Source organism: Equus caballus, chromosome 15, assembly GCF_041296265.1.
Source record: "Equus caballus isolate H_3958 breed thoroughbred chromosome 15, TB-T2T, whole genome shotgun sequence".
In the NCBI taxonomy this organism is placed as follows: Eukaryota; Metazoa; Chordata; class Mammalia; order Perissodactyla; family Equidae; genus Equus; species Equus caballus.
Genome location: NC_091698.1, coordinates 30,892,822 through 30,908,373, shown reverse-complemented (window position 1 = coordinate 30,908,373; position 15,552 = coordinate 30,892,822). Strand labels below are relative to the sequence as shown.

At 46.1% G+C, this 15,552-nt stretch overlaps 1 protein-coding gene across 5 annotated transcripts in view; it reads right to left on the bottom strand.

Moving 5' to 3' along the window:
• Positions 1–2,771: 2,771 nt before the first annotated feature.
• TTL (tubulin tyrosine ligase) overlaps positions 2,772–15,552 on the bottom strand; it is a 32,979-nt gene continuing 20,198 nt past the window's right edge. For 3 of the 5 annotated variants that reach the window (XM_023618736.2, XM_070236170.1, XM_070236171.1), the window contains 2 exons: positions 12,203–12,346; positions 2,772–6,514 (listed from right to left, as the gene is read on the bottom strand). In XM_023618736.2, coding sequence (XP_023474504.2) covers positions 6,400–6,514; positions 12,203–12,346 — 259 coding nt within the window. In that variant the 3' untranslated portion in view covers positions 2,772–6,399. Of the gene's footprint in view, positions 6,515–10,558; positions 10,816–12,202; positions 12,347–15,552 lie in introns of all 5 variants that reach the window. The other 2 variants (XR_002800018.2, XR_011426300.1) reach the window with 1 other exon arrangement.

The window sequence follows — 15,552 nt, the reverse complement described above, 5'->3', positions numbered from 1 at the left end:
CTACTTAAGAGTTTGTTGAACTTTTTGGATGCATTTTAATGTTTTTCATCAAAGTGGGAAAGTTTTCAGCCACTTTTTCTCCCAACATGTTTTCTGCCCCTTTCTCTCTCCTCTCTTCTAGGACTCCTGTTACATATATGTTGGTATACATACATGTCTCTGGATAGATCTCTAGAGTACTGTTCATTTTTCTTCATTCTTTCTGTTCCTCACACTGGATAATCTAATAATTGACTTCAGATTCACCGATTCTTTCTTTTGCCAACTCAAACCTGCTTTTGAACACCTCTACTGAATTTTTCGTTTGCATTATTGTACTTTTCAATGTCAAAGTTTCTACTTGGTTCTATTTAAAAAAACAATTTTCTATCTCTTTAATGATATTCTGTCCCTGGTGACACATCATTCTTATAGTCTCTTTTAGTGCTTTAAATGTCTTTTAAATAGCTGAATTGAAATCTTTGTGTGGTAAGTCCAGTGCCCGGGTTTCCTCAGGGGCAGTTTCTGTTGACTGCCTTTTCCCTCTATGGCCATACTTTCCTTTTTCTTTGCATGTCCCATAATTCGTGTTGAAAATTGGAAAATTTTAATAATATAATGGGGCAACTTTGGAAACCAGATACTTTGCCCTCTCCAGGATTTATTGTTGTTGCTTTTTGTTTATTTACTGACTTTCCTGAACTAATTATGTAAAGCCTGTATTCTTTATTGTGTGTGGCCACTGAAGTGTCTGCTCAGTTAGCTTAGTGGTCAACCAATGATTGAACAGAAATTTCCTTAAATGCCTGGAACCAGTAAATCTCTCAATCTTTGCCAAGGGACTCTGTGTGTGTGTGTGTTGGGCATGACTTAATGCTCAGGAAGGCAATTTGCAACTCTGCCTTAGTCTTCACTTCCTGCTTGTGCAGATCCTTCTGGTCAGACAGAGGTAAAAGCTGAGGGAATTCAGGTCTCCCCTGGGCATGCACATGCCCTACACATGTGTGTGGCCTTCTATACTCGTAGGAATGTGTTGAAGCTTTTCAGACTCTCTTATGGACATCTCATTTCCTAGCTTTTCCTTCTAATGTTTTGGTCTGTTGTTGTTTGTTCAAAATGTTACAACCACCTCAGGAAGTTGAGATGTTAAAGAATTGCTGCTGATTATTTTTGACAAATGCACCCAGGGAAAAGGCTGTTCACACTAGGCACACTCTAAGACACATGAGATAAAGACAAGCCCTAAGACAGGAACTCACATGGAACTGTGAGGCAGGTCAAATAATCACAATTCACGGGGAATGGACTTTGGAGGAGCTGCAACCCTGTTCTGTACCCTCCAATGGCTACTAGGCTGCTGGATTTCACCACTGATTGTGGAGCTGTTGTTTCTCAAGGCTACATGGAGCTAGGGAAAGCGGGGTGAAAATAGGGCACGTTAAAACATCACAAAGCTTGCTGTTCTTACCAAGATGCAACTGGTTTTCTTTCATAAATGTTTCCTGGATTGTTGCAAGCCTTTGGTTAATTTCCACACAGTTTTTGCCAATGTTCTCATTGCTTTTATGGAAGAGAAGATTTTCAGAGGTTCTTACTCTGCCGTTCCCATTGATGTCCTCGCATGTGAACTCTGAAAAGGAATTCTGCTTGCAGCAATCAAGTTGTGCCACCGAGTATCCCATGGGACGGGGGCTCATTTCCCTCTGCCTTTAGGGACGCTTTGGGGAAAACCTCTTTCAAGTATTACTGGATCTCTGGGGCCATGGGAGAACTTCAGGTTCTTTAGGGAGAAGGGGCGGCTACTGACAGCAAATGGAACCAGGCTCTAAGAGAAGTTCTCCAAAGGATTTGAACCTGTCCACTCCCAGGATCCTAAGTAGCTGCCTGCCTGGGTCCATGTCTGCTTGTCCCTATACCTTGCCCGTGCAATCTCCACTGAGTCCGGTGGGCATATTGTCATGTCACGTCAGAAACTTGTTTGGAGTGGGGTGCTTAAGCCAGGCTTTCTCGTGTGGAAGGCCCCTTCTCTGTGCCAGAAGTATGTTTATGTAGTGGAAGCAGCTATGGAATGCAGGCCAGCTGTATGTGGGAAAGGAGTCCAAAGCATACAGCTTCATCACACAAGAAGTGACTGTTAATTATAGTTTACATAAACGAAGCCTTTTCTGTCCATGAGACTAAGTGCCTGAGGTGTGTGAGATGTGCAGGTATTTATTTACCTGGCCTTAGTGAAGTCTTAGTAAGGACATCTTGGCCTTCTGGCTAATTGCAGAAGTAGCCTCACTTCAGAAGCACCCCCCACCCCCACCTCCATTCCATGTTTGAAGCACTCATAAGTCTCTTTTACAACCATGGGTCTCACCTCACAATTTATGTCATGATTTAGACAATGCACAAGACATGCGAGAAATTATGGACTGGATTTTGGCAGCTGAAATTGTTTCAATGCTTCGCCCTGGAGAGGCTCATCAGTTTCAAAGAACAACCTGTTGGTTTACGTGCTGGGTAAGATGCTGGGGTCAGCAAACGACAGCTACGTCTAGCCTGCTTTTGGATGGCCTATGAGCTAAGAAGGTTTTTTACATTTTGTAAGAGTTGGAAAAAAGACAAAGAAGAATATGCAGCAGAGACCCTGTATGGCTTGTAAAGTCTTGAATTTTTACTATCTGGCCCTTCAGAGAAAAGTCCGCCTACTGCTGGGTAACAAAATCATGGATTCATACCACTGGTGGTATCCTAGGTCAACACCCATAATAAGATGATTGAACAAAATGGGACAAAAACACTTGAAATATCATTACTTTACTTTAATGCTCCAGGCATTTTAAACATTCATAAAATTGCCTTATTTCAGAAGTCACTTCCTTTTAGGTACAGATTCTGTGTCCAGGATCAGAGACAAGTATATCATTGAATTTTCTCCACAGCACCCATCTGCTGCAGGAGACCCACTATGGCACCTTGTCTTCTCTCACAGAGCCCCCCTGACACCCACCACAGGACTGGATCACCCCTGCCTGGCACAGCCTCGACTGGCCACGAAAGCGCACTTGGTAGCTCCACTGCCGCCCGCAGGTTCTGAGGATGCCGTACATTTCCAGCACTACCAGATACTCCAAGTCGGTGATAACCATCCTGAGGCGCTAGTGAAACATCACGTCAGCTGTAAGTCCACCAGCACCTGCTCTACTGGGTCATACAGACACGGAGGCACTTAAACGTTCTGGGTAAAATGGAGTTTATAATTACCACAGGAGTCAAGTGTGGGGGAAGGAGCTTTTCTCTCAATAATTCATTAGGGGCCGCCCCATGGCCAAGTGGTTAAGTTTCCACGCTCCGCTTCAGCGGCCGAGGGTTTCACCAGTGCTGATCCCAGGCACAAACCTAGTACCACTCATCAAGCCACACTGAGGCAGTGTCCCACATAGCAGAGCCAGAAGGACCTACAACTAGAATATACAACTATGTACTGGGGGCTTTGGGGAGAAGAAGAAAAAATAGTAATAATAATTAATAACCTTAATGCATATTTAACAGATTTATAAATTCATGTGTTTACATTTGTTGTCAAGGCTTCATGAACTGTTTGGATAGATGAGGGCATGTCTGAGGTTCCGAATGCTGTGATGAGGAGCAAAGAGAGAACCAGCTTAAGCAGCACTTGCTTGTATCATGAACACATGTGTCAACGTCTGGTCCATTCTTAAAGCAATGCCTGTTCTTCCAAAAGCAATTTTTTAAAAAGCCCTAGGCCTTATCTGCTTCTTCCAAAGTAATAATGTGTTTGTCCTTCCTTCTCAAGCAGTGCTTCAAGGCATCTCAGAGATGCCTGAGGTTCTCATTTAATTGTCAGGGGTTGGGGGAGAGGGAAGGTATGCACACCAGCATTTACAAAAAGCTTCCCAAGTGATTCCAGCATGAAGTCAGCTTTGAGAACCTTGGTACGAAAGGTTCTTGAGTCTTCCTAATCTCATCTGTCCTCACGAAAAGCCCTTGAGGTAGTCCCTGGGTCAGGCAACAAACTCTTCCATGAGGTAAGAACTAAGGCACAGACAGGTGACTGGGCCCATCTGACACCAGCAGCCAAACGACAGAGCCAAGGTTGGAATCAGCATCTCCGAATGAGTCACACCTCCTCCCCAACAACAGAGACACGGACACAGACTACACATATGGAGACTGACTGCAGAGCGAGGCACGACCTTCTGTGCAAAGGGTTTCATGGAAGGGTATGGAACAGTTCTGAGCCGACCATCCCACCTGATCAGAAATAAATGCATAAAAATACTTATTTAAACCAAGTGAGGAAAAAAGCATAACTTTTTTTCTTTAAAGCCTTACTTCCCTCACATATATACTATTGATTCAGTTTTCTTAGGAAATCCATCAAGATCCACAGACTTCCTAACACCTGAACTCTTAGCTCTGTCACTAAGAGCTGGAAAACTCTCCAATGTCGCTGTAATCTAGGTCCAAAAGATCATTACGAGTCTGCGTGAGCATGTGACAGCATCACAAAACCTCCATGCTTTCCCCATCACAGACCTCCCAAGGACCCAGTGCCCTACACTAAGTGGGTGAGCATCTCCCCCTGACCTGCTCAGAAGTCCGCAAACACCAACCCATCCGCTGTGCTGGGCCTCCAGGATTGACTTTTACCACTGACTGTTTCATTTCGCTCTGATGCAAACTTAATTTTCTGTATTCTGGGTAACCACCACAACTTTTATTTTTGATTCCAAATTCCCAATCCAGTTGGGCCTTTCTCCACTTCACCTCAACGTAACGCTTTCACATGCTACACACCCACTGCTACATCTACTAAGTAATTTTTATCATTATTCTTTTTTTCACTGTAAGCTGCTACATCTCATCATGTTTGAGGAGGTGTTGCTTTTTCTTCTCTTTTTAAAAGTCTCCCCTGACCGCAGAACTGTTTTCTTGTGCCAAGTAGAAACGAATAACGGAGCACAGATGTGCACGAGGGAAGACCGCACCCCGTTCTGGGGCGGAGGGTGCCTTTGCAATGGGTCTGCTGTGAGTCCTAGGATACGCTACAGAGGGCCTGTTCACTCAGCTCACACTCGACACAAATGGCATCTTCTTCTTCCCACTGCTTGTGAGGTGGCCTCCTGAAAAGCCTACAGAACATTCGTCGATCCAGTAAGTGGAAACTACACCTAACGGGACACATCTGTTGACTTACAAGATGCCGTGTGGTGCTCTGAAACCACTTCTGTCCCATTTTAGGAGACTCCCACTCAGGCAAGACATACGCTTACTCAGACTTATTCAGAGCCTCTCCCTGATGCTGAGAGGCACAAGCAGACAGAGAATCCTCCCTGGAACGAAACCTGCCCCTCCGGCTCCTGCACAAAGTGCCTGCAGAGCAAGGAGGACGCACTGGGGGGAGCTCCCTGTGTCTGGGGCAGTGCCACCTCGGTGGGGGGAGCACAATTCTGCCTTCTCCTGACCCCTAGAGGGGTTTTTACAAAAGTTAAAACAGAAATAAAAACAAAAAGTAAAGAAAAGGGAACTTTGCAAAAGTGCATGTAGAATTCTGGTTAAAACAAAGATAACTGACAATCATATTTCAAAGACCTACCACAGCCAACTAGTAAGTAGAGCAAGACGTCGTGTTTTTCTCTCTCATGCTTATATGATGCTTACGGGTTTGCAGCAGACCTGCCGCTTGGTTTCTGAAACATGCAGAGAGCAGACTGAGAGCAGCGTTTGCTGTTTGGTGTCCATCCCACACCAACCCTGACAGGTGATTGACCCAACGCCATCAGGAACGTGATGAGGAAAATCTCCTTTGCTGCGAGGCAGCGCACGGCACAAAACCAAGGATGTTGGTGCATGCTTGTCCAGATGTTCGTGGGGCAGAGTGTCATGGAGGGGGACGAGCAGGGAACACATCAGCAACCTCCCCAATGCTCTCACATCCAATCCCTGTCCCAGACAGGAGGGTTGCAGCTGGGCATAGAGCTAAGGCACTAAAGCTGCAGCAGGTGGAAAGACACCAACCAAAGGTCCGACGGTCTGCAGTCCTTGGAGGAGAGGCGCTGCTCGCAGTGCTGCCTTAGGATAAAAAGCAGACTCTTTAAAGGATGAGAATATAAGTAATCAAATCTCTGTTCTTTCCCCGTAGCAGAATACTTGCTCTCCCGTCCTTTTCAGGAGGCCACATCACTGCAGTTTTCAAATCTCAAGAGCAGTGCTGAGAGCTCCACCTGGGAACCCAGAGCAACCACCCTTCGGAGAAGTCGCCTTTTCTTCTCATGCTCTCTCTTCCATCATGTCCTTGCGAGTTGCCTCCCTCTCCTGTTTTGGCTTGACGACGAACTATCCGGAGATTTCACCTTCCCCTGGAGCAGGACTCCGTGCTTCTTCCGAAGCAGCTCTGAGAACCTCCCTAGGTCACAGCTTGATGAAGGCAGCCGGCTGGGTCGGCTGCTGCTCCACGTCTGGGGGCGGAAAGACACTGGCTATGGCTATGTCCACGATGCCCTGGCACAGCTCTGCATAAAGCTTCCTGAAATGGGTTTTAAAAAATATTGTTGAGGACGTTCATCAAAGTGCAAGCAAAAAATCAAAGCTTTTTTCACCAGAATCTGCCCTAGAAATTCCATCTCACAACCACACCTATAAAACTGGTTTCCACTGTACATACAAATGGTGCAGGAGGCACTGCGTGAGGATAAAGCATCCCTTTAACAAGAATGCCTGGAAGGTCTCGCAGGTGAACTGACAGACAACTCCTGCTCTGACTTGAACTGCGGGGAAGACAGACAACTCCAGCAGAGGAGAAGAGCCATCCTGGCTGTCTGTGGTGGGCGTACACAGAGGGGCAGGTACTCCCCTGGGAAAGCACTCAATCAGCGTGGTTGAGGGGACCTTAGGAAAGACTCACCAGGAGGGACAGCTAAACTGGGGCCTGGAGAATGAGATAGAGATAGATAGATAGGTAGATAAAGAATAGATGACAGGGTAGAAATGAGGACCAAGGGAGGGGAGACAGACATAGAAGGACAGAACAAGGGAGGGGAAGGGGGAGAGGAGGAGAGACAGAGCGGGAGAGGGTGAGTTAGGGGTGGGGGAGAAGAGGGAAGCACACGTAGAAGGAGTAGCACCACCAAGGAGCACAAACTCAGGGTGTTTGGGGAAGTGGATCAGTGCAGGGTGAGGCTGGGACAAGCCAGGGGCCAGACCATGTAGGGCCTGATGCCACATTCAGGGGTCTAGACTTCATCCAGAGGCAATGGAACCACCAAAGCAGAAAAGCTAAGGAGGAAAACCTCCCATCTAGTCTCTTCAGAGTAGCAATGGGGCCCTCTATCTCCCATGACCACTAAGCCCCTATAGGATTTCTGCCCATCACATGTGGCAGCCCACGAGGCCCCAGAGCCAGCTCTCTCAGGACTGACCCTAATGCACGGAAAAACCAGAGATGTGTGGTCCAAAGAGAAAACCCACATCTGAGACGATGCTCTTGGCCAGATGTGCCCACCCACCCAACTCGCTCAAGACACATTTGGAATCCAGGGGGCTGGAACCAAGGACAGGAGCCCAGGCCAGCCTGACCTAGAGGGACAGAGATCTTTACTGTCCTGACCGATTTCTGGAAGATGCTATATTCCAATCTCCACCAGGGAGAAAGTCCTCACAATCTAATTCCCATCCTCCTGATGCAATGGAAAATCCCTACTATCATCCTCCCAGAACCTTTCCTCCCACCTCTGTCCCTTTTTACTGCCCTTGAGGCTGGTCCTTCTATGTTCCAACCTCTTGTAAGGCCCTCTGGGAAGAAAGCTCATGAAAAGCCACTCTTCCATTATGTGTCTCGGGAAGTCTAACTGCCGGCTGACATTCACCTGCCAGCTAGACCTCTGCTCTTTCCTTCTCCCCTCTCCCCAGTTCCCCAGCCCCTGTCCTTTCTGTGTACACAAATCAAGTCCTGTTTTCAACAAACTGGCCAAACCACTGGACCTCCCACTTCTGAAGGGACAGGGACAAGAAGGTCTGCAGGGGAGTGATGGTGGGTACTAAACCTGGGACTCGGCAAGTCACCAAGAGCCACAAGCTGTCAAAACACGCCAGGTTCAGTGTTTCACGATGCTTGTCACTAACCACCCTGGGAAGGTACTTTCCAAATGGAATGCTGGGTAAGAGGAGAGGGCGCAGAGCAGCTTGAACATGGTCAAGTCAACTCACATCTCAGGTATTTCTGGTGTAGGAGGTACTATATGCAGGCAATAGTACGCCCTGTGACAACCTGCTCATTTTCATGTAGCAAAAAGAGTAAATCATGAGACCTATCTGCCTACGCCTCTCAGTGTGGCCTGGGGCCCTCGTGGCTTTCCAGGCTACCTCACAGTAAGCCCCCCACCCCAAGAGCTCTCTCCACTCAAAATCATGCACCTAAAAGATAGAATCTGTTTATTTCCTATTACAGCACTTATAACACAATATGATTCATACAATAATTAATTGGGCAGTGTCTGTCTCCCCGCTCCAGTGGACTTGTTCGAGGACACTCATCTTTACGTGTCCCTAAACCCCGCTATTCTCCTACACCTCACTGCTCTCGTGAGGACTCTGAGCACAGAGGGACTCCAACAGACGTCAAGTGGCTGTGTGGCAGCCAGCGAGATGGAGCCCAAAGAAGACTGTGAACACTGGTACACAATCGTAGGGCTCTATCATCAGAAGCCTCCGTCGGGCTCCAGCATCACCTGATCTTACAAAGCACGTTAGCGAAACAGGTGAGTATCCGCCAGGCGCCTGGGTGCTGCTGGTGAGAAGGAAGTCAAAGCCATTACTGAACACTCCGACTGAGCCAAGGAGAAGTTGCTGTTTCTTCACTCTCCCCTTGACTGGGTATCCTGCAATCCTTCTATAGCAAAAAGAGGCAGATCCACCTTTTCCAGGACAGAGACTGGGGGTGCACCCTTGGGGTCCAATGTCTACTGAAAATGTTTAGTCTTATAAGGAACTACACCAGATTACCTGTATCTTGACTTAGGATTTATGCTTAGAATCAAAGAGCCACCCTGGAGCAAAATGCCTACTGAACATCCGAACAAGCTTCAGGAAGAAACAGAAACAGAGTCACCTTCTCCCCACAGGACAGTGGGATTCTTTTATTCCTTTCTTACACTGGAGACCTGCATGCTGACTGCATTTTATATTCCAGTCCTTGATCCACCGTTGAGACATGATGGCATCCCTGTCTTGAATATGCACACTATGACATTTAAGCCACTTTTCAACATTCTCAAATCTCTTTATAGTAAGCAGACAGAACCCGCCTGCTCCCTGAAACCCCCTCCCTCCCTGATATAAGAACGGGTCTTAAGGATAAATACATCTTATACATCTAAGCGCCAAAGTCACCAGGGAATAGAAGGAAGCTAGAAAGATGTCTCTACTTAGAGAAAACCCAAGGAATTACTGAATCAGGTGAATAAAAGTGTTGACCGGGAACATACTCTTTGTTCATTCAACTAATGTTTACAGTGTATGATGCACCAGGCAGAGTGCCAGGCACTGGGACTCAGAGAACAAGAGAAACAAGGCTACTGCCCCCATGGTGCATACATTCTGAAAAGAAAACAAAGACTGGTTAATTTGATGGCAATTAGTGTAATGAAGGAAACCACTGAGGTTCTGGCTGGAGAAATCAGAAATGGGATTGTTCAGGGAAGGCTTCCCTGAGATGCCATTTTCGTAGAGAAGGAACCAGCCTTGATAAGACTGGTGTGTGTGTTGCAGGGGCTCCATGCAGAGGAAGGAGGAAGCACAAAGGCCCCACAGCAGCTAAGAGCTGGAAGGGAAATGGTGGCTTGGGGTGAGGCTGGAGAGGCAGTGGCCTTGCAGGTAGAGGGAGGGGTCTGGCTTTTATCCCAGGAATGATGGAAAGTCTAGAGAACAGCATGGCCTGGTTTCCATTTTATCACTCTGGCTGCTCCAGGGAGAGTAGATTTTTTGGGGACAAAAGCAGAAGAAGAGCCCAGTTAGAAGGCTCTTTGCAAAACCCTCCTCAACAATGCAGGACTGCGGGAGAGCGAGGGCAGGGGCAGAGGAGGGCAGAGGACTGATGAGGCTGGAGACAGAACCGACAAGGCCTCAATGGACAGAACGTGAGGGTAATGGAAAGGAGTAGGCAGGTTTCCGGCTTAGGCTCTGGGCTGAGGGGAGGTGGACGGTCACCGAGATGGGCAACTCTGGGGGGTGGGCCTATCAGACATCCTTGCACGACACCAGGAAGGCAAATGAGACACCAGTCGGGAACTCTGGGCTATGATGTAATTTGGTGGTTCTAAAGGCACAAAGTTGAATAAGATCACATACAGAGAAAGTGTAGAGGAGAGAAAAGACACACCCGGGGCTAAGGCACTGACTCTGGTCGGCGGATGGGGAACAAGAAGCCAGTCTTGCCCATACCTCCCCCGTTAAACCTTCCCGTACAGAGTGTAGCCAAAGCCACAGCAGAAGAGCTCCAACAAGGTGTGGGGGTAAGCTGCCTCACATGCTGCTGAGAGGTCCAGGAAGTAAGGACTGGCAGGGGCCACTGGACCTGGCAATGTGGACTTGGCTGGGGACCTTCATTTCTGTGGGGCGGTCAGGATGGAAGTCAGGCTGGAATGGACCAGCGCACAGATGGGAATTGAAGAAGAGGAGACGGCAGTGCAGATGCTGCTTTCCAGAAGTTTGGCTGCGAAGGGAGCAGTGAGAGGGAGCGGTCACTGGAGCAGGATGTGGCGTCAGGGAGAGCTTTTTTTAATAGCTGGGAACATCCGCTGTGTACACACATGTTCATATCGGGGAACTGTGCTGCAGTGAGAGGAAAAGGGTCACACTGTAAACAAGGAATGTGGGAGGACAGGGAGGAGAGCAAAGAGAGGGGACAGGGTCTGGAGCACAATGGAGGATGACCCTTTGCTAGGAAGGACAGGAGAAAATGGGCATCCCACTGTGGATGTGCCAAAGGGAAGACTCGAACATTCTGCTCTCCTCCACCCTTAGCCTACTTACCTCTCTTTCCTCCTTCAGATCTCAGTGCCAAATATCACCTCCCAATGGGGACCTTTTGCTCAATTATATTACTTTTTAACATGCTTTATTAAAGCGCTTGTCCTAGATTTTAATCTATATTTGTCTAGTCCTCTGCTTGCCCAGAGTCTCTCTCTAGTAAGGGTAGGGCCTGTGTCTCTTTGCTCACGACTGTGACCCAGGGCCCAGCCCAGGGCCTGGAGGGTTGGGGGGACAGCTAACAAGTACTGGTTAGCTCCAGGGTCTGACAAATGAGATGGAATCACACCTGCCGTGTCACAGCCATCAAGCAAGGGGCAAACACCTGGCTCCTAATGAAAGAACAACTTGTGTGTTAACACTGCCTCTTGTAGGTACAGGACTTTCTCCTAAATCCTTGAAAAATCACTTCAATTCCCCCAAGACGTGGACATGGAGAACCATGAAAGAGTCTTGACATGACGAAAGTGGATCTTCAGAAGAACCAACGGCCTTTGAGGATTAAGTCCGGATGCCTTTCCCTTACACTTAAGGCCTTCCATAGCGCAGCCCCAACTTACTTCTTCACCTTCATCTTTCCTTACTCCACGACACTAACCCCACGCTGCAGCCAGGCTTCTCCCCAGGAGGAACAGAAGCACCCTGAGGGCAGGTTCTGTGCATCCCCCATAGAGCCTGGCATAGAGCAAGGTCCTGCTGGATGCTGTGTCCCCTTTCTGAAGACTCTCCCTCCTCCCCTTGGCACATGTGACACTCTTCTGTTACATCCCAGTTCCAGATCCACTGTTTGCAAGGGCTCCTCAGCCCACTTTCTGCCCGGGGAGCCCCAAACTCCTTGGTCATCACTGTCTTCCCCACTCACAGGACCCCGCCCACTCAACTTGTCACACAAGAGGGTCTCCTTCGGCAGTTATTAACTTTGAAATTCTCATGGCAACTACCAGACACCTGAGCACAGACTAAGCGCTCAACACACATGGGGAAATGGGAAAGGAAATGATTCAGCAGAGCCCCTGCCAGCTGGGGTCCTCCCAAAAGACTCCCACCGCCGTTACATCCTCCCTGACAGCAGTCTAAGGGTCTACACTTGAACACTGCGGTCACAGGAGCTCACCACCTTGCCAAGACAGGCTATTCCAACTGCGGAACCAACTTCCCACTTGTTAAACACAATGGTGTTCAGGCTTACTGAGCACAAGCAGGGGCGCCGTTGACCTCAATGAGCCAGACCTTCAGCTCCTCATCCACCATGAAGTCAAAGCCAAAGAGCTGGAAGCTCTGGTAAGGGAGGTGCTTGGTGCTGATGGCAGGCTCCACACTCATGAGGCAGCTTCTGTGGGGCAGAGAAGGAGAGCTCACTGAGAATGGGTGGTCAAAGGAGAAGGAACATGGGAGATGCGCTTGGACGATTTTATATCAAATGTACTGATAAAAATTGGCTTTGACTTAATTCTCCTTTTTAAATTTATTACTAATTGACTATTCAAGATGATGCTACTTATCAAGCGGTTTGTTAGAAAACTCTGCAACCACTCATACTCTTCCAGGTAGAGGCTGCTTTCCCAGCACAGGGCTAAGTCACTGTGGTTACAGAGGTGAGTGTGGATTCCTCCAACAGGAGGGCTGCTGCCACATTTGTTTGTAATAAATAAAACACTTCTAGGGATTTTTGCCATATAAAAGAAATAGACTACCACTTGGTTAAGAGCAGAATTTGCAAAAAGAATGGTGGCCTCATTCATTTCTTTTAGTAGTTCCAGTTCTAATGCCAAATTGCTACTAATTAAAAGATTTAGAGCTGGGCTGGCCCGGGGGCATAGTGGTTAAGTTTGCACGCTCCACTTGGGCAGCCCAGGGTTCACAAGTTTGGATCCCAGGTGCGGAACTACACACTGCTTATCAAGCCATGCTGTGGAGGCGTCCCACGTACAAAATGGAGGAAGATTGCACAGATGTTAGCACAGTGACAATCTTCCTCAAGCAAAAAGAGGAAGATTGGCAATAGATGTTAGCTCAGGGCCAATCTTCCTCGCCAAACAAACAAACAAAAAAACTCTGTAAATCAGCTCACATCACTCCCCCTCTCAAAATCCTCTACTGTGAGGAATGCTTTGACCAAACAAGATTCAGGGGATATAATAAAAGATTATTTAAAAAGAAAAGAATTAGAGCTATATACATATAGAATCTAAATATTGAAGTAGAGAATAGAATTATTAACATCAACTACTGTTTGAAAAATTAGATTTCAGTGACACAGAAAAGAAGTTGAAAATGAGTCTCAGGAACATTAACGAATAAGTACGTGAGGTCTGAGGTCAGGCTGCCAAGGTCAGGATCTCAGACAAGGTGTTTAACCTCTCTGAGCCAAGTGTTGATTTCCTTAACTATAAAGCTAGGGTAAAAATAATACCTTCTCTTAGTGGTGAGACGGTTCATAAGGAACCTGGCATAACTCCTTGTAGCTAGGAAACATCTTAGAAATGTTAATATTACAAGCAAGCATATTTTATTAACTTATCATTAATTATGATAATCACAAGTCTATTATTTATGAATAATAAATCAACCATCCCAGAAAACCTATGCATTTCTGCTTTATGAGGATCTTCTCCGACTTTTCCCTCAACTGAATGTTGGGGCAAAATATTTACCTTAGTAAATAAAATACATTATGACGACTCTAAGATTACTAGAGATAGCTGTCCTTGTACAAAGCTGTATATTTAGAAGGAAAAAGATGTGGGGAGCTGGTTTCCATGTGACTAACTACAAGATGTATGTTTAGAGGTAGGTTTTGAGTCAATACTCAAAACTGAGGCCTCTGTGAACTTGGAGCCAGGGTCTTGCTCCCCCCAACCTCCCTCCACCATTCCCCCACCCCAATCATCAATTTTCTTTTCTTTTATCCCAAAAAGGAAAATATTTCTACAAATATGTTCAAACTTTTACAAATAATTTTGGACAGTTAGCCAGTTAGGAACCAACTGGAATCAGCATTTCTTCTCCCATTCATCTTTAACCTGTACTGGCAAGCCATGTATCACATTTTTTTCAATTTCTTGTCTCTATACCCTTAATTTTTTTAATTAAAATACCCTTTAAAATATTATAATTAAGAAAGTTTTAAAATTTAATAGATGCTCACGGTAAGAAAGAAACAGGAAAAAAAGAGGACAAAAACCAACAAGTGAAAGAAACTTTATGCTCCGACACATAAAGTGAAAACCATGAGCCAGAACCAATCAAAACTAAATACTACTTTTTATCTGCTGGAAGCTCAAGATTAATAATTCACTTGAAAGAATTTTTTTCATCATCAGAGACTTCATACAGTACATCTTTTTCAACTGGAGTGGGAAGTTAGGGGGAGGCTAGCTGGGGAAAATAAACCATGAGGGCTGTGAGTATTTACAGCACCAAAGTAGCAATACTCTGAATAGCATAGAACAACGGTGGGGGGAGGGGGTGTGCACAGCAAATATCCAGTAAATCTGTTGCCTAAAATAGGAATTCTTTCTTCAGCATACTTGACGTATCTAGTGTCAGAATTCTAACCACCTATAATCCCTGAAGAAACGGGACTCCAAGCCCTTGTAGTTATTCTGCTAGACTCTATGTAAGAATACCTTCGGGAAAAAGTCTCAGTCATCATGACAGGGTGGTAATGACAGGGCAGATAAACAGACCAACAGAACAGAATGGAGAGCCCAGGAACAGACCCTCACATGAATGGCCACCTGATTTATACCAAAGGCACAGCAAAATGCAGTGGGGGAAATGACACCAGAGAGAAACCTGGAACTTCAGGACTGAAGGAAGAGCAAAAGAAATGATAAATATCTGGGGAAACAGAAAAAATATTTTTCTCCTTTTAGATTTAAAGTAGGTTTCTTATAGACAGCATATAGTTTGGTCTTGTATAAATCCTACCTGATAATGTACCCTATATATAAAAATATATACATATGACTGTTGATAGCAAAAATTATAGCATTATGTGGTGGAGATTTCAGGGTATGCAGAGGTAATACATACAACAACGATAATAGAGAGGGAGAGTTAAGTGAACTATAAAATTATAAAGTTTCTGCATTTTATTTGAAGTGGTAAATTATTAACTCTAACAAGGCTGTGAAATATGAGGTATGTATATTATAATCCCTAGATTAACCACTAAAAAGAAAAAAAGAGATATAAACACTCAACATAAAAATTAAAATGGAACTCTAAAAAAAATTCAAATAAGTCAAAAGGTGGCAGGGAAGGGGGAAGTCAAAAAATAGGACACACAGGGGCTGACCCCGTGGCTGAATGGTTAAGTTGGCGTGCTCCGCTGCAGGTGGCCCAGTGTTTCGTTGGTTTGAATCCTGGGCGCAGACATGGCACTGCTCATCAAACCACGCTGAGGCAGCGTCCCACATGCTACAACTAGAAGGACCCACAACGAAGAATATACAACTATGTACTGGGGGGCTTTGGGGAGAAAAAGGAAAAAAGTAAAATCTTAAGATAAAAAAAAAAGGACAAAAAGACAAC